The 17,434-nt window shown below is 26.6% G+C and overlaps 4 protein-coding genes across 6 annotated transcripts in view; 2 read left to right on the forward strand and 2 right to left on the reverse strand.

Moving 5' to 3' along the window:
- Positions 1 to 9,520, forward strand: part of LOC126866966 (S-adenosylmethionine decarboxylase proenzyme) — a 29,384-nt gene extending 19,864 nt beyond the window's left edge. The window contains exons 3-6 of the mRNA XM_050621015.1: positions 7,698 to 7,824; positions 8,391 to 8,493; positions 8,614 to 8,897; positions 8,976 to 9,520. Of these exons, the coding sequence (XP_050476972.1) occupies positions 7,698 to 7,824; positions 8,391 to 8,493; positions 8,614 to 8,897; positions 8,976 to 9,278 (817 nt within the window). The 3' untranslated portion in view covers positions 9,279 to 9,520. The remainder of the gene's footprint in view (positions 1 to 7,697; positions 7,825 to 8,390; positions 8,494 to 8,613; positions 8,898 to 8,975) is intronic.
- On the forward strand, positions 9,285 to 12,187 carry LOC126866974 (uncharacterized). The gene is made up of 2 exons (XM_050621038.1): positions 9,285 to 9,681; positions 9,892 to 12,187. The coding sequence occupies exons 1-2, from the start codon at positions 9,285 to 9,287 to the stop codon at positions 10,197 to 10,199; spliced, it is 705 nt and encodes a 234-aa protein (XP_050476995.1). The 3' UTR covers positions 10,200 to 12,187.
- Positions 12,184 to 13,467, reverse strand: LOC126866981 (transmembrane inner ear expressed protein). Of its 3 annotated transcripts, XM_050621048.1 has the most exons (3): positions 13,327 to 13,467; positions 12,651 to 13,008; positions 12,184 to 12,576 (listed from the first exon to the last, which is right to left on the reverse strand). In XM_050621048.1, the coding sequence occupies exons 2-3, from the start codon at positions 12,997 to 12,999 to the stop codon at positions 12,371 to 12,373; spliced, it is 555 nt and encodes a 184-aa protein (XP_050477005.1). In that variant the 5' UTR covers positions 13,000 to 13,008; positions 13,327 to 13,467; the 3' UTR covers positions 12,184 to 12,370. The 3 variants fall into 3 exon arrangements, with proteins under 3 accessions (XP_050477005.1, XP_050477006.1, XP_050477004.1); XM_050621049.1 differs by lacking the exon at positions 13,327 to 13,467 and having other exon boundaries at positions 12,184 to 12,543; positions 12,651 to 13,207; XM_050621047.1 differs by lacking the exon at positions 13,327 to 13,467 and having other exon boundaries at positions 12,651 to 13,207.
- Positions 13,468 to 13,751: 284 nt separating this feature from the next.
- On the reverse strand, positions 13,752 to 16,646 carry LOC126866973 (probable actin-related protein 2/3 complex subunit 2). Its single transcript, XM_050621037.1, has 7 exons — positions 16,326 to 16,646; positions 15,790 to 15,883; positions 15,406 to 15,505; positions 15,121 to 15,322; positions 14,827 to 15,047; positions 14,514 to 14,715; positions 13,752 to 14,435 (listed from the first exon to the last, which is right to left on the reverse strand). Exons 1-7 carry the CDS (start codon positions 16,397 to 16,399, stop codon positions 14,408 to 14,410), a joined length of 921 nt encoding a protein of 306 aa, XP_050476994.1. The 5' UTR covers positions 16,400 to 16,646; the 3' UTR covers positions 13,752 to 14,407.
- Between the last annotated feature and the right edge of the window lie 788 nt (positions 16,647 to 17,434).

Genomic DNA, 17,434 nt, shown 5'->3' on the forward strand with positions numbered 1-17,434 from the left:
GAGCACGTGTATCTAATGCGTGCATGCATGATATACAATATACGTACGTATATGTAAAGACTATTACGATTTTATACAACACGCTATGTTTTAGCTTACATAACACATATTACTTTTGCTATCACCTTTTATTTCTCATATATTTTTTATACGTTTTTCTTTTTAGCAATAATATTGATGTTAACAATAATATTGAGTCTGTCTGGCATTAAACCAAAAATATCATTAGATTCAATAAATATGTAATTATTAATTGTTTTGGACCAACATAAATATAATTTTAATGCTGTTAGAGTTAGTAGAAAAAATGCAAATGTTAAACATAAAGTAGCTATTGCCGGAATACATGACACCACCGTCTGCATGGAGAAGCTAGCGAGATACGTCTCTATCGTTAAGCTATGTGCAGATAGTGCGAGGCAAACCCGCGAGGCTGCCTCGTTCCGAGACGTGTCTCAGGGCGAACCAACAATTGTCGACTTTTTGGCGAGATCAAAGGTATCCTGCAGGCACAATTGTGCTAATTGAATTACACCGTAATTTAATTGCGTAATTTAATCACATTGTACTTCAATTACATAATAATTCAATTACGTTGTAATCCCTATTGCTAATTACTGTAATCATGAGTGTAATTGAAGTATGATGTAATTCAAATACAATGTAACTGAATTACAGCTGAAAACTTTAAAAAGATGAAATAAATGTTTATGTATATTCATCACGGATAATAATGTTTTTCTGTTTGAAACCCTTACGTGACTTCTTCCTTCCTCTTATTATCTTTTAAGTTTGATTAGCTCTTAATTCATAATTTTGATTCAATTACATTGTACTTCGTAATTGTATTTCAATTACAATTAAGAGTTGCATAAATTGGTAATTTGATTGTAAATCTGCACAATTCTGCTCACAGCTCTTTACTCGCTTCGTTTGGATGCGTATTGAACGACTTTGTCGAAAGCGTAACTGCTCTCTCTGCCTCACTTGCTTGCCTCGCATACTATATCTACGTGACAGCACGAGGAAACTCGAGCGTGGTGAAACAGCCTCGCGGGTCTGCCTCGCATTGTTTGTGCATAGCTTTAGACTTTAGACTATGAGTGATGCCATGTTCATGAAATTAGTGGCTACCGATAATATTGATGATTAATTATGATTAGATTGCGGATTCTTATGTAAATGCATATTTTTATGAATATAATTATTTCATTTTATGAATATAAAATGAATAAAAAAGGTAGAATCTCAATAGAGAATTTTGATATTTCTTCATATCATGCGGAAGAATTCATTACGTTTAAATTAAATTTGTAAAATTTTTTATTTTTTAATGATATACATATCTTATTTGGCCAGGTGTTATTTTGAAATAGCTATGTATCAGTTTATAAGCAAATGATATTTCTTTGAACTATTATTATTTATTATATAATTTTAATATTTTTTATCAAAATTAATGAAATAATTTTTTATTTTGTCTAATATTCCGTATTTGAATAAATGTTCCCTGAAGTAATATTCTGACTCTATTATAGTAATATTGTCATCTACGTCAGAAATACTGATTTCTTTATAATCTGAGATATGCATTATTCAAGGATAATTGAAATTAAAATAGGAGCAAATGATTTAAAATTCAAATTATTTATTAATCTTATTTGAGAGGTAATAATAAAATAATTATCTTATTTAAAATTGTACTGTATTGTATTCGTTTATTATATTGAGGCTTATGCCCACTAAAGTACCCTTTTTTTGTATGTGCTCGTCTCTTACATTTTCTCTCTATTCCCTAGAACTAAATCTGACATCCCTATTTATCTAACTATGATATTTATAATAACTATAATATTATTTTCTATGTACGTGTCAATCTTTGGTGTTTCGTTCCTGTTTGTTTTTCTTTGATTTCTCTATTCATTCATGCATAAAGTCACTTCAGATTCAACTTTATTCTTTCCTTTATGAAGTTTGCCACTTCCTATAATTGTTTTTCGTTTGTTATTGCTACTATTTCTGTCCATTCCTTATTTCTTAGTATCTTAATTCAAATAAAAAATTATTTTAAAATAATTTAGTTGATCTTAACACAGAATAAACTTGCTTTCTTGTGCTGTTTCTAAAATAAAAGTAAGGAAGTACTTAAACTAATTTAAATTATTATTTTTTTTATCTTTATTTGAAATAACATTTGCCCAAGCCTGAGTACTAGGTAAGCACGGTATATACGATGTCTACACAATTTTATTTTTCAAATTTACATCTGATAATCGTTTATCAAATTCGCCAGACAGACAAATGAACAACTTCATATATAAAAATACATTATTAGTAAATTTACTTAATATATATGCTTATTATGAATGAACATTTTTTTAATTCTTGTATTGTCTACGATAATCTTATCATTGACACAAGCAGGTGAAGTTTTTAATGGACATATATATTTTGATTAATAACTAAAAATTATCATTTGTAATATTTCTTTCGATAAAATTTCTATTGTTCATTATTATATTTTCAATTTACATATTTGGCAAGATTTGATTAAATACACATCTTTTGTTCAAGTATTAAATATATGTATACACCATTTTAACCAGTAAAAGTTGGCAATTTTTTACTATTGATAATAATTGATAAACTATTCCCTTTCTTTTTATTTCAGATTTTAGGTCACATGCACCTTTTAAACATATAAACAACCACTATGTATTAGCGAATTATAAGTTTATTACTTCTGATGGTTTGAGATAGCTTTAGTCAATCTTTAATGCAATTGCTGGTTACATTGATGAGTTGTTGTTATTATTGATTTGATTTATTGTTCTCCTTCATTATTATTTGTATTTATTGTAGTGAGACTTAAAGCCTACAATCTTTGCTAATTGCACTACTAATTGCTAATTGCTAATTTACTACAATTTTGGTTGCTTTTTAACTTATTGCAAATATTATAACTTTATGTAATTTCATGTAATTTTTTTTTTATAAATAGTGATATATGTATTGCTATCTAATAAAACACATATGAATATTAAAGAATGTAAATTTAGTGGCTTTAAAGAAATTGTACGAACAATTATAAGGGAGCATTAAATGCATGCCGTGTGCTTAAAATGTTCATCAGATGTCATTTAATGTCAAAGATACAAATTTCATCAATCCACAAAGTCCAGGAGTTTGAATCAATATGCATAATATTCGGAAACGTACACGTTTATTTATTATATATAGCAGCATCTGCAAAATTTAGTAAAATTAAAGAAAATTCTATAAAATTATTCAAAATATTTTCCTTTTATTATGTATTAAAACTTTGTGGTGCTTATAATTCGCTATAGTCATGCTTCGACATTTTAAAGATCTTCTCATACTTGTTTTTTCCATCGCAGTTTTTCCGCGTTGCACAATATGACAGGCATGTGAACGTGTACACATCGCCATGTATGTAAGTGTGAGTGAATGAGCGAGTATATGTACGTATATATATATGTGAAAAAGAGATAAACTAGATTTGTTTCTCAAATGAAATTTAATATCAAACGAGAGAGTAATGTAATCCTAAGCACAAATATTATTATATTTCTATAACATATATACATATTGTAAACATCTATTGGATGAGTTTTTATTCTTTTTTCTCTTTTGTTTAATTTTGAATATTTTGCAATAAGATTTTGTTTCATGATGCATTGCAAGAATTGTTTAAATTTATTCACGAAATAAATTTGAATAATGATATACATAAATAATACTTAATAAACTAGAATAATGATAATACTGACACATATAATTTAATGCCAACTTTTTCTAGAAAATTATGGAACTTTTTATTCTTTTTAGAAAATTTTTTAGGTTTATACACAAAATAAATATATGTACATATGCAAGAGTGACCATTTATTCGGACATTATAATTACTACTTATATATTAGTGTACTACATAACTAGTGTACTACTTGTAACTGTAATTATTTATTGAGCTAGATGGTTTACTAATAGCAATTGCGGCTGATTTCCGAGAACTTGAGATCTAAACATTAAAATGAGTCCTCCATTCACGAGCGGACTGTTGTAGAGTTTACTGCATTATGAGTCTGGATTAACTAATTGACATTGCGTTATATAATCATTTAAATTATGAATACTTTTAAATTATACTCCCATAGATAAATAACGAAATGCCATTCTTTTATATAATCTTTATCAAATTTGATTATTGCTTTATTGTTATAATTACTTCATTATTGCAATATTATTACTACAATTACCTTATTATTACACTAATCCTTTGTAATCTTAAATGATCAAGATCAAGAATAATTTTTGTCTTATAACAAAAGAGGAACAAAATATCTTTCAGAAGATTACTAATTTCAGATTTAATAGAAAAGTAAGGATTTCTCTAGGGCGAAGTTTAGAAACTGCAAAGAATTTAGAGAAAATGGAACTTGCGAGAAATAATGCGACATTTAGGGAGAGATCAATACTTTATTCATTTATATTTCTATGTCATCGTACTTGAATCAGTATCACAGTTATCTTGTCTGTGGTCACTGTACTTTAACGTTTTATCTTGACTTTTTTCACGTTTCGTTTCGACTAATAATGTGATTCGTGCATCTTTATTTACTCAGAAAATCTAGGGTCAATGTCTATACGAAATATCAATGATAACCCGCAAATAATATATGTATAGTAAATTCTAGAAGAAATCGTGATATTTGTATAGTCAAGTGGAAGTTATGAACGCGTCCGTAGTAAGAATACGATTTGATCAAATATTATCAACTAGCATAAAATAGGTTTATTCTAAATCACAAATAATATGTGATATATATATATATATATATATATATATATATATATATATATATATATATATATATATATATATATATATATATATTATATGTATGTATTATATTATAGTATTATAATATATATATAGGTCGCAAATTATTATGCATTTATAGGAAATTAAAAAGTGCGGAACTATATATTGGATTGACAACTAAGTGATTGCAGATTTTGTCATTACCACCTAATGACAAAATCCGCAATCAATAGTTGCCAACCCAATAGAATGCACATAATATAAAAAAATATGTAAAATATCCAAAGTATAATGCTTTCTATAATATCTAGGAGGTAAAATAACTTTCTACTGAGATTCTACTTTCTTAATTATATTCGCAAATAAGAATAACTAGATTCATATTAAATAGTCAGATAAGAGTTAAACAATAAGAGTTAAATAAGTGTAATTAGATAGATAGGCAATAGCTGAGTTAATACTACAGTTAAATAGTCTGGTAAGAAGAATGTGCACATATATGTATCTGAAGGATGCAACGTTCAGAATGCAAAGCAAATAAGAATAACAATTGTACACCGAGTTCCTTTTCATAGCCGGGAGGCTGAAAAAATAAATTATTATTATTATCGTTGTTGTTGTTGTTATTGTTGTTATAATATGCATTATTATACATACGTGTATACGTATATTTTGATTTCAGAGTCAGACTTTTATTAAATATTAAGTCACATTTTTTATGCTTTAGAGAAGAGCAAACGAAAATTGCAAAAGCATACATATGAATTTAATATCATTATTATACTATTGTATGATCTTAATACACTCTAACTCTGGGTTTTACATATACTTCATGTTTGAAATATATTATAATATATTTGATTAATTATCGTTACAGTTGTTTTCTAAGTATTTTACGGAAGGTACATAAGCATATTTTGTCTTACTTTATTTTCATCTAATACCATCTAGATCTGAAACTAAAAATAATATTACAGTGGAAGCCAAGTAAATGTCTTTTAATAACCTCCATTCTTTGATAACTTTTAATTCATTATTTATGCCAAAAATGCTGTTCAGAAACAAATCAAGAATACAATTTCTGTAAAATCCTTCGAATTCCTTCGGTTATATCGTTTAATGTTAATTTTAAGCGAAATTTCTCTTCTCTTCATTCCTGTTTTGTATCCTCAGTGTTTAGCTTTGAAATCTTATTCAATTTAAAGGAAAGTAATAAACTTGTAATAAATTTTAAGCTTAGCTAAGCACGTGTATTTTGTCGTCATTACTCCTCTGAAATATCGATTAACGATGATGTCGTACAAAAAGGCGTAATAAAGTAAATTTTGTAGTTGAATTCGAAATGTTGCTCTAAGTCCTAAGCAAATGTTCATAATCGCTAAATAATAAATATTTAAACAGTTATGTAATAATATCTAAAATTAGTTTATTCTAGTAACATTAATTAAAGCTTTCCTTTGCAGACTAAAATAAACTGAGGAATGAATAAATAAAAACATATTAGAATATTCTATAATATTAGTAAATTCATATTTAAATGACTATCTTTTTGATTTAAAAAATTATATGTATAGGATGCCATATTTTAGTTTCCTTAGATAAGTATTTCGAAAATTATGGAAGATACTGAAATATGTTTTAGCCAAAAATTGTAAGAATCAAGGAGGATAGATCATGGTGACATTTATTTGACCTTGAGATAACCTTGAAAAATTCTGCTAAAATAACAAACTGTTAACATAATCTTTCTCTCTTGATATCCTCTAACTTTTGTCTGAAGCATTTGCCTAAGTCTTAATGCAATATTCTAAATATTTGTTTGTGTATACATATACAAAATATATATATATTATTAATATTTTAAAAGTATTTTGATCATTTTTAATTAAAGTAAAGATATTTTGCAACATATTCCTATTATACAGGGTGGTTGGTAACTGGTGGTACAAGCGGAAAGGGGGTGATTCTACGCGAAAAAAGAAGTCGAAAATATAGAATAAAAATTTAAACAAAAATTTTTTTTTTTTTTTTTTTTAATTTTTCCATCGAGACAACGATCTACAGCGAGATCCGTTATAACGAGACGTGATAAAGTGTACGCGTACCGAGCGAAAATTCAAAGTCGATTTTCTCGAAAACAAAGCCTCAAACGAAAAATTTTTATTCTATATTTTCGACTTCTTTTTTCGCGTAGAATCACCCCCTTTCCGCTTGTACCACCAGTTACGAATCACCCTGTATATAAATTTTCCTTCCTATTATATGATAATGATTTAAGTTATAATATGAGTCATTCAAAAACTAAATTAATTAACTCCATATTTAAAAAGTATAGAAATGTGATAATGTTACAGTACTGTTCTTTAAATTTACCTTAGAATTTACTATTATTTATGTTATCTTGCCATGAATGAAATTGTAGAAGTAAATCATTTATTTCTTAAGATTGAATGTTAATTGCATACTTGTATAATAGAATTAAGAAATTAATAAAGAGTAGAGTTAATCTGTTTGGTTTCTGACAGGCTCATATATGAAATCACAATTCTTAGGAAATATACATTTACCTTGTATTCAATCTTACATTTTGAGCATAATTATATAAGTCGACTTCAAATAATTACATGAATTTAGCAATAGATTATTATAACACCACTTAAAATGTAACAATTAAATACCATTATTTGTATTTTAATTTGTAAGAAAAGATTGAAATATAAATAATATTAGCATATAAATAAAAATATATTTGATATAATTTTAATATAAAGAATAAATTTTGCAAATAAAATTGATAATAAATCATATCCAGAATTAAATACAAAATATTATAAGTATTAATTTTATTTTACAGTGAAAGCAGCATGTTCCTATCAAAGCGTAGACTTATCCTTAAAACATGTGGCACAACTACCCCTCTTCAATGTTTGGAGCCCCTTTTGGAACTTGTAAAAGAGTATACTGGCTTTGAAGAAGTAGAGGTATGAAACTTCTTCAATATTTTTCATTATTAATTAATTTTGTTACTAATACACAAATTAGAAAATTTTATAATTTCTTAAGAGTAGCTTATTAATTAAACTTAAAATATATGTAAAACATTACTTTTATAAAAGAAAATATAAAAAATTGTCTATTTTACTGATATATATGCATTATACTGTAAGAGTAATGTATTATAAACTATTATAATTTTTGTTTATAATCATTACCATTTAAGGCAAACTAATTGAAGTTGAAAGTACTTGGCTATATAACTTGACCTAGTGCATGGATAAATGATGTGTCTATATATAGGAAACCTCTAGTATACAGGATACATCTCTACCTCTTGGTTTATTGATCTCTCCTACTCACGATATAGCACATGACAATACATTTGTCCAAAATTATTTTTAATTTAATGCTTCTTGTCTTTATATTGCCTGTAAATATATATTCCAATTAGTTTTATTTTATTACTATGTATGATCAAGTTATTTATATTTAAAAAAAAAACAGAAAATATTGAAATGTGGGTTATATAAAATTGTAATTATTGTTTCAGAATGTATTTTACTCAAGAAAAAATTACAAGAAGCCAGAGTTACAAATATCCCCACATCAAGCATTTGAAGAAGAAGTTGCTTTGCTTGATACATTCTTCCCTGGTAAGAATACTTTTTATGTTTATGCATTTAAATTTTGTAATATTGTATAAAATGAATGTTATAATTATGATGAAGAAAAGGTTTCAAGGAAAATGTAATTTGCTATAATTTTTTTTCTAGCTGGGGAAGCTTATTGTTTAGGCTCTGTAGATTCAGATTGTTGGTATTTATACACTTTGAATAAAGAGAAGTCTGTAGATGAACCCATAGAACCAGATCAAACTTTAGAGATCCTAATGACTCATTTAGATCCAGAAGTAATGTCTCTTTTCACTAGAGATGTATGCTCCTCTGCAGACGAAGCAACTCAAAAATCAGGAATTGACAAACTTATTCCAAACATGATTATAGATGATTTTTTGTTTGAACCTTGTGGATATTCAATGAATGGAGTATCTAGAAATGTAAGTATACTTGCTGGAAAGTAAAAAATTGACATTATATAAAGAATACATATAGAAGTAATTATATGTATTTTACAGGGAAATTACATGACTATTCATATTACACCAGAGCCAGAGTTTTCATATGTTTCATTTGAGAGTAACATTCCAGAAGCATCATATGAGGAAATAATACGACGTGTTCTAAACACTTTCAAACCAAAAAAATTTGTTGTGACCATCTTTGCTAACAAAGAATCAATCGCTGCTACTTGTCCACGTGATTTAGAGCAAACTGATTATCTGAAAGGTTCTGGTGATTGGCTACGTACAGATGTGCAATATTGCCGCTTCAAGAATTATGATTTGACCTGTGCATTCTATTCAAGATTCCCAAGCTGAGGGTTCATGGACGCTTCATTTGGACCTAACCAACTAGGAACTAATGAAGCGCTTATTAATAATTCTATCCGTTCTCAAACTTCCTTTTCTTTTTCCAATTCCATAAATGAGGCAAACAAACATAATCAGTCTATAAAACATATATTAAAATCTGAAAATATTTACAAAGAACATGATCTTGTATCTACTCAATATATAAAACATAATAATGAAACAAATCTTAACGAGTGCACTATACAAAATTCTATAATTACCCAAGAAAAAATTATTACAACACCCACAAGTCCAGCAGTTACATCCACTCTTCAATCCATCAATCCCGATGTATCTATAAAAGATAAACATTTAAATACAAACAGTAACGATTGTCACCCTCTGCAAAATCACATGGATATTAATAGAGGTACTAATTCCTACTCTGTGCGATCAGTATCGTCACCACAATTAACAATTAAACCCCTTACACGATCAAAAGTCTATAGAAAAACGTCTTTAAAATCAATGAATTTATCAAATTCTATGTTAGATCATAGTGTATTTAATCATCGTAAAAGTAATTTGACATCAGAAGGTCGTGTAATCAATATTTCTAATCGTTCCATCACCTCCACAGATGAAAAGGTACCTTTTTCGTGTGTTTCGGAATTGACTCAAGGAAATGACTCGAGTGATACAAAAAATAAATGGAATATGGGGGAGGTACATATTACTTGTAATCCACTCTCAACACCGTATCCGTATTCCACGCCACACCATAACATTATGAGCGAAACTGTAACAGAACCGCTAGATGATGAACCAAAAGGTCGAAGCTGCGGAAATTTTTTACCAATCTTATCGTTGATTCCACAAACAGTCATCAGCTTTCAATATTTAAGCCCGAAAATGAAATTTTCGTGGTGGAGAAATAAGATCTCGTGAAGGTACGCTTAAATGGACTATTTAGCGCAATTGTTGCTAATGGTTTCGTAGCGCAATTGTTGCTAGTGGTCCTGTAGCACAATAAAATGCTATTTGGTCAAGTTCTATGAAAACCTCTTACCTCGTAGTGAATTCCCAATCTTCATCAATTAGAGGTATCCTGTCATCGTTACACTTATATGTCAGTCAGCCTATACCTCTTTGTTACTATAAATAGGATCATACTGAAAGAACGCATGCAGGTAGATTTTAAAAGCATAGGTAGTTCCTTCACTCTATGGAAACGTTTTGCACAATGTACAATGACTTCGAATCCTTTAAAAATATTGTCTATATTGTACATTACGCTTCTATTGGATCCTCTAGTCCATGAAGTTTTTCCTACAGTTTATTAATTTATAGTAGAATAAAACTTCCTTGCTCCATGTGGAAGATTCTCTTATAACTTCCTCTACTTATATCTCAATATTAGTTATAGAAATTCATTTTAGAAAAAATCAATATGGATTATGCAACAGTATAGATCTAATTTCAAATGAGATACATCAGTAATATTACAGTTTCCTTAAATTTATTCCTATCATAAATGATTTTTCGTTGAGAAAGAAAAATATCTATTTAAGGGAAAAGTCCTTATAAGAATATTTTTTTTGTAAAAAAATATTTAAATCTTAAAAAAATCTTATAAAATCTTAAAAAAAAATATTTATGTAAGAAAATATTTCTTTTCTATAAATATAAATATTAAATAAACAGCTTCTTTCTTAACTTAATGGATTATTTCTAAAATAAAATATATTGATCCATACGAGCTTTTAAAAGTATTAGACTTTTAAATGTCGTATTTCATCAGAGTATAATTAAAATATTCCATGTGAATAACTACTATATGTGATATTATTAAAAATATGGAAAATAATACACCAGTTGGTGCTGTACAATGTTAAAAATCTAGATTAATTCAATTTCCTTACTAAATTTAGTTTCATTTTATGAAGTGGAAGGAGCATTAAGGTAGTTAAAACACTATGATTAATTAAATCATTCCTATATGCGTGTGTGTATAATATGTGCGAGCGATATATGTATATATGATAAGTCATATTTCTTCTAAAATTTTTATTTCTCTATGAGAAATGTTTATATCTATAAAGAGACCATATTTCTAAAAAGATGATTAAAATTTAACTTTTATTAAACTCATTTTATTGGATATTCAGAATTTTATTAAAAGGATTCATATTTTGTTATTTTTTCTGCTACTTGTTTCTCATCTTAATGCTTTTTATGTAAAGTCAATCGTAAAAATTCATTTATAATTTTATATCTGGTTCATTTTACAATAATGTTAGTTATTTTTTGTTTGCCAGCTAATAAATAGGTTTTATAAATATTTATATTCTGTTAAATTTTATAACATTTCCACAAATTGTTTTAAAATTAAAATAGTAAATAATTTTATAATTGTCTTACGTACATAGTAAAGAGTAAACAAATTTTGGTTTTCAAAGAAGAGAGAGAAAGACAGAGTAAGAGAAGAGAGAGCGAAAGAGAGAGAGAGAGAGACAATAAGAATTATGTCTAAAAATTTTGTTTCGTATACATATAAGATGATTTAACTCTATAAATGTACTAGCATTAATAACTTATATCGTTTAGAAACAAACGTAATAATAATCTTTAATCATTAATGAAAATATAAAATTTGTACTGTGATTGCTTCTTCTTTTATGAATAATGTCTCATTTAAATTACATATAATTTGTAACAATTTATTTTATTTAATAACAGTGAGAAATCTGCACTTTTAACAATACTAACCATCTAATAATATAAGTAAATAAAACATAATGTGGTAGGTAATATACATTAGTCCTATTAAGTGCTTTCTAAAATGTATTATCTTTTGCTATAGATTATTGTTGCATGTATGATAAATTAATTTCTGTATTATATTCATAAAATAAAGATTATATTTAGTCAATTAACGCTGTATAGAATTTATTTCATTTAATATTATTACAATGAATACGTAATTTAATTAATTATTACAAATTTTAACTGAAAATTTAATAATACTAACAATATTATTGTTTCAAAAAATTAATCATAATTGTAGATATAGTATTTAATATCAATGTTCTATAATGACGCATTTATTTGTAAATTCATTAAATTATGCTGTCAACATTAGGATGTTCTTGTTTAGTAAAATGAATTCCACTGAACATTGCATTGAATCTTGATCGTAATCCATGTTGTATATTCTTATATGTTGCTTCTTGATGATCCTTTTGTACCTCTTGTACTTCCATATCAAATTTATTTTGAATTTTGCTTAATGCTAATAAAGAACAAATATGTGTATTTAAACTAACTGAAATAATAAAGTAAATCAATGAAAACATTATTAAGCGTTTTCTGTTACAACCTTGCTTTGGACTCCTTTACCTTTCTTCAAGTCCATATCATCCATTTCCGTATTACTGATTTTAGATAATTCTTGTCTGAAACTCTCTGTTATTTTTTTTCGAATATAATCAGCTTCTATTTCTTGTTTAGTTCGTGGCACTCTAAATCGAATACAACAACAAAGTCCAATCAATACACTAAGTAAAATAGAAAGTATTATGCCAGCAAGTTGCCAAACTCGAAATCCTGAAAATGCTTCATCTTCCAACCATTTTTCAACTCTGCCTTCAACACAGTCTCCAGGTCGTACTGCTATTTCATGAGGTGAACATGGTGGAAAGGATGAAGATAAAATTGATGCAATAGTTGGTTCATCCAATTCCTTCATAGTTAATTACTAAAAAGATTCAGTCACTTAAATAAATTTTAAGAAGTAAGACATATTTAAATGGAGAATAAATATCATTGTTAAGTCATTATTGTGAATATTTCATTTCATTTCTTTATAGTATTAATCACATAATTATATATCATGTATAATTATAAATGTAAACTTTAATTAAATGAATTTTTACATTAAAAAAGTAATGCAAAATAATATAAAGTTTGTTTCTAAACGCTATCAACAAAGTATTTTATATTAATATCACATTATAGTATATATTCATACATTTTAACTATAATAAAAATGGTTATAATAATCTATGGTACTTACATATTTTAAAAAATGTAATATAATCTGTATTAACATAAAAAATTTTTAATTCGTTTTCACTTAATCATAGGAATAATTAATACAATGAAAAGTTTTAAACAGAAGGGTAGAACAGTATGGAATACTGTGTGAAAGAATGCGTATAACTGAAATTTTAAGAGGCACATACTGTAGCTTTTATGTCAGTGTTAAATAAAGAGGTGTGGTTATTAATGAACACCCGTATTTGGCACTCCCTAGTTTTCACCTTAATCATGTCTTCCAACCCTTACATCCATTTGCTAATTACAAATCAATAGTACTAATTTTCATAGTCACTAGATCAATATTTCCGATTAATACAAACAAAGGTTTGGTAATTACATCACTTATAGAATTAATACTTTTATTATCTTACAATTATACGTTAATAAGAGACAATAAAATATAGCTAACAAAAATAATTTATCAAAAAAGACAGTGCTATGTTATTAAACATACAAATGATACATTGATATATTTCTTTATAAAATCCACGCGTTCCTTGTTATTTTAAACATTTTCGTTGTACGTGGAATTTATAGAAAATGACAATTTTCCTGAAATTAATAAACATAAAATATGTTTTAAAAAAGTAGAACATGCGATTATGCATCTTTGATCATAAAGCTTAATAGCATTAAGATCATATTTTACATGTAAAAGTAGTAAAACACAGGATATTTTTTAACTTTATTCATAAACAGACTATGTATTCCCTGATTTTTTCGAAGACTTTATGCACTCTTGTAATATTACTTTAAGAATTTCAATATAAAATGGCTTTTTAATCATGCGTTTCGTTGCTGTACACACATTTTAAGTATGTTTACAGCAATATAGATTTTTCTAAAGATCATTGTACTGTTCAGAGACAATGAGTGGTAAGACTCAAAGACTGACAGCTTTTAACTCATTAATCTGATGAATTAGAATCTTTCATTACAAACAATATTTCTTGCCAGAAGATCAAAAAATTTCTAGCAAATCTATGAGATAAATGAGAGCTTTGTCATTTATCCTTTATTAAAACAATATAAGGAATATAATCTTATGTTTACACTCATTCCTTCCTGATAAACGTTCTACCTCTGTAAAACATAAAACATTTTTATATTTATTATCCTAATATAATGTATTAAGCAGCATATATTTTTTAAAGAACTTACGTAATGGTTTTCTTCTCAGTGTTTTTCGATTGAGATCTTGCTCTATTTAATATCTTTAGGAAGTCTGTTGTTTTGGTGCGCATCCTTGAGTGAATATAAACTTTACTATATTTAATATGATAATGTAAGTAATTTCTAAACATGTGTATTAAATCAATAGTATTATCACGAGCTTCTCTGTTTGTATGCCTTGGAAATAATACTGCAAAAAGAAACATATAACAAATGAGATAGATAAATATGTAACTTTTAATATTCTTTGCATGTTTTTTATGTTCTTTTAAAATTTAGGCATAATTAGATTTATATCTACCGAATGTGATGTATCCAATGCAGTCTCCAACAGCTGCCTCAGAATCTTGTAATTCTAATGGTGGTTCACGGTGATTAAATAGAACCTGTGGAGCTGTGTGACTTGCACGTCTTCCTTCTTTCAATTCTTGTAAAAATAACTTTCCAATAACCATATCATCTTCATCTTTAAATATTGTGCTAAATACCACTGTTACTCTATCACTTTTGGCTTCAACATACCTTTATGTAAAATATGTATAAATTAAATATAGCTTACTTTCATTATCATTGCAAAGTGAAAGTATATTCTTACATTGTTTCTTCGTCTCTATATTGAATTACTGCCCTTTTTTGCAACTGGGTACCTGGTGAATCATAATACTCTTCTTGAAAATCAAAATACTTCTCAAAAACACTGGCAAAACAGTGTCTCTTTAAGAGTGCAACTTTTTTAACTAATGATTCCCAATCTTCGGGCAAATTTTCCAAGTCTATTAATACAGAAACATTGTAACCTAGTAATGGAAATACCAATATTTTATTTAATAATTTTTGAATAACAATTTTAAGTACTTCAAATATAATTTAATTTGTTTACCATTTTCTGGAGCTATAAGGTAAGATCCGTATTCACGTATAAGTAATTCATCAGCCCCATGTTCTTGTAATTGTTTATAAAATTTAAGTAAAATACTTATCTGCAACAAAATGAAGAATGTTAACAAAAAAAATCAAACACATAAAAATATCGAAATATAAAGTAAAAAATAAAATAAAGCACATTATGTAAATCTAAATTTGATTATGATAATACTGAAAATGATATAAATAAATAATAATAATAAATAAATACTATAGTTATAATTAAATATAAAAATTAATACATCAATTTGATAATATTGTTACTATAAAGAGATGATTATATGAAAACTTATCATGCAATGAAAAGTACAGATATGATAAAGCTTTTTTTAAAACTTACTCTAATTTTTGACTTGTCACCACTTAAGTTAGAAATATGAAATAAAACTCCATCAAAATCTGCTATAACAACATCTGTGGATTCTGGTTTATGACTACAAAGAAAATATATCTTAATTGTATTAAATACAAAATTACAAATTGATAACAGGAAAAATTAATTACTTAATAACGTTATAAAATTATTTTATATATATTTCGGCTATATGTTATTTTTATGCATTATTTACATAGTTTCGTATGCAATTTTTAATATTAAAATAATCAGATATATATATGTAAAAATGTTTAAGCAGAAAATCAAATGTTATGAACATCGCATTTTATATAAACACTTGTTTGACATAATGCAGAAATCTTGGATTTAAAACTGTTTGTTTTAATTTAGAAGGAAATTTGTAATGCATATATTAAATATTCTACTACAATAAACGTCACTAATATTTGAAACGGACACCGCCCTAACTTATAATCCCTAACTTTATCTTAAAAATGTGCAAAATATCTTGACCTTAAAAAAGGAAGCACTTTACTTACCCCGACAGAGTATTTTTTATTTTGTTACTTAACGTTTCTTCTAGTATCCTATTGTGTATCTCTAACAAAATCATTATTATATCTTATATTAATTAGTTTTAATATTATAACACAGTAATTACTAATTATCTACTGAGGAATTTAACCATATACACGATTCTGACTAATTTCTAATCTTTTCTCTTGAACCAAGTGATCGCAGGTTTAACATAGCCAGGTCACCCAACCATACGTTATATTGTACCACTACTAATAGCAATTGATTTATTGGACAACATGCATTATATGTTATTTTCTTGTTAAATATGTTAAAATTTCCATATTTCAGTCACTTTTATTGTGTATAAACATGTATAACTACAAACAAACATTTTTATCAATTAAATTTAAAAAATGTAACAATTAATTATTGTATTCAACTAGTTACAACTAAGTTACTAGCTTCACGAACAGAAATATATTGAAGTATTTGTGTTTATGCAAAACGAAATAAATTTAATGTAAAATAAGTTTAAAATATATATTACAAAATTCTATTACATAAGTAATAATTTTTTATATCATGATGTCATATAATTACATAAAGGTTTCATGATATGCATTCAATAATAATCTTATCGGAAAGCTCTTTGTAGCTTTGTTTTTTAAAAATTTAATATTTTTTTAATAATTGCCTAAAAATTTTTTAAATACAAATTATTTAGTTGAAAAATCTTGTAACAGTTTACATAGCCTGTTTGCAACCGTAACATACAAAGGAATATAAAGGCATAATGGCCCAACAAAACATATACATCCGTGTATTGAGTAATTTCTTGAAAAACAAGAATTAGTAAGAAAACAAAAGAAAAGAATACTTTAGAAAATTATACAATACAATTAGTTACATTTTGATTACAATTAAATTATAACAGTTAGAGATATATTATATCACAGCCTACTTTAAATACGATCTATGGCGAAACAAAATCTGGCAACAGTGTCGAGAATTTCACTTCAATGTAAACATAACCTAGCTAGTATGATTTTCCATGATTTTGTTCATAATAAAATGTTTGTGACAGTATATTTTATCACAGTAAATGAGATTAAATAATGCTGCAGTGAAA

Source organism: Bombus huntii, chromosome 6 (genome assembly GCF_024542735.1).
Source record: "Bombus huntii isolate Logan2020A chromosome 6, iyBomHunt1.1, whole genome shotgun sequence".
NCBI lineage: Eukaryota > Metazoa > Arthropoda > Insecta > Hymenoptera > Apidae > Bombus > Bombus huntii.

Excerpts from the sequence above, each read along its gene's own strand:
- LOC126866974 (XM_050621038.1), top strand. The coding sequence starts at position 9,285 with ATGGACGCTTCATTTGGACCTAACCAACTAGGAACTAATGAAGCGCTT. Across the intron at positions 9,682-9,891 it reads TCACATGGATATTAATAGAG|ATGAAAAGGTACCTTTTTCG; the intron begins GTACTAATTCCT and ends TCACCTCCACAG.
- LOC126866981 (XM_050621048.1), bottom strand. The coding sequence starts at position 12,999 with ATGAAGGAATTGGATGAACCAACTATTGCATCAATTTTATCTTCATCC. Across the intron at positions 12,577-12,650 it reads TGATATGGACTTGAAGAAAG|TTAGTTTAAATACACATATT; the intron begins GTAAAGGAGTCC and ends TTATTATTTCAG.
- LOC126866973 (XM_050621037.1), bottom strand. The coding sequence starts at position 16,399 with ATGATTTTGTTAGAGATACACAATAGGATACTAGAAGAAACGTTAAGT. Across the intron at positions 15,884-16,325 it reads ATAAAAAATACTCTGTCGGG|TCATAAACCAGAATCCACAG; the intron begins GTAAGTAAAGTG and ends TTTTCTTTGTAG. Across the intron at positions 14,436-14,513 it reads ACTGAGAAGAAAACCATTAC|AGGTAGAACGTTTATCAGGA; the intron begins GTAAGTTCTTTA and ends TATGTTTTACAG.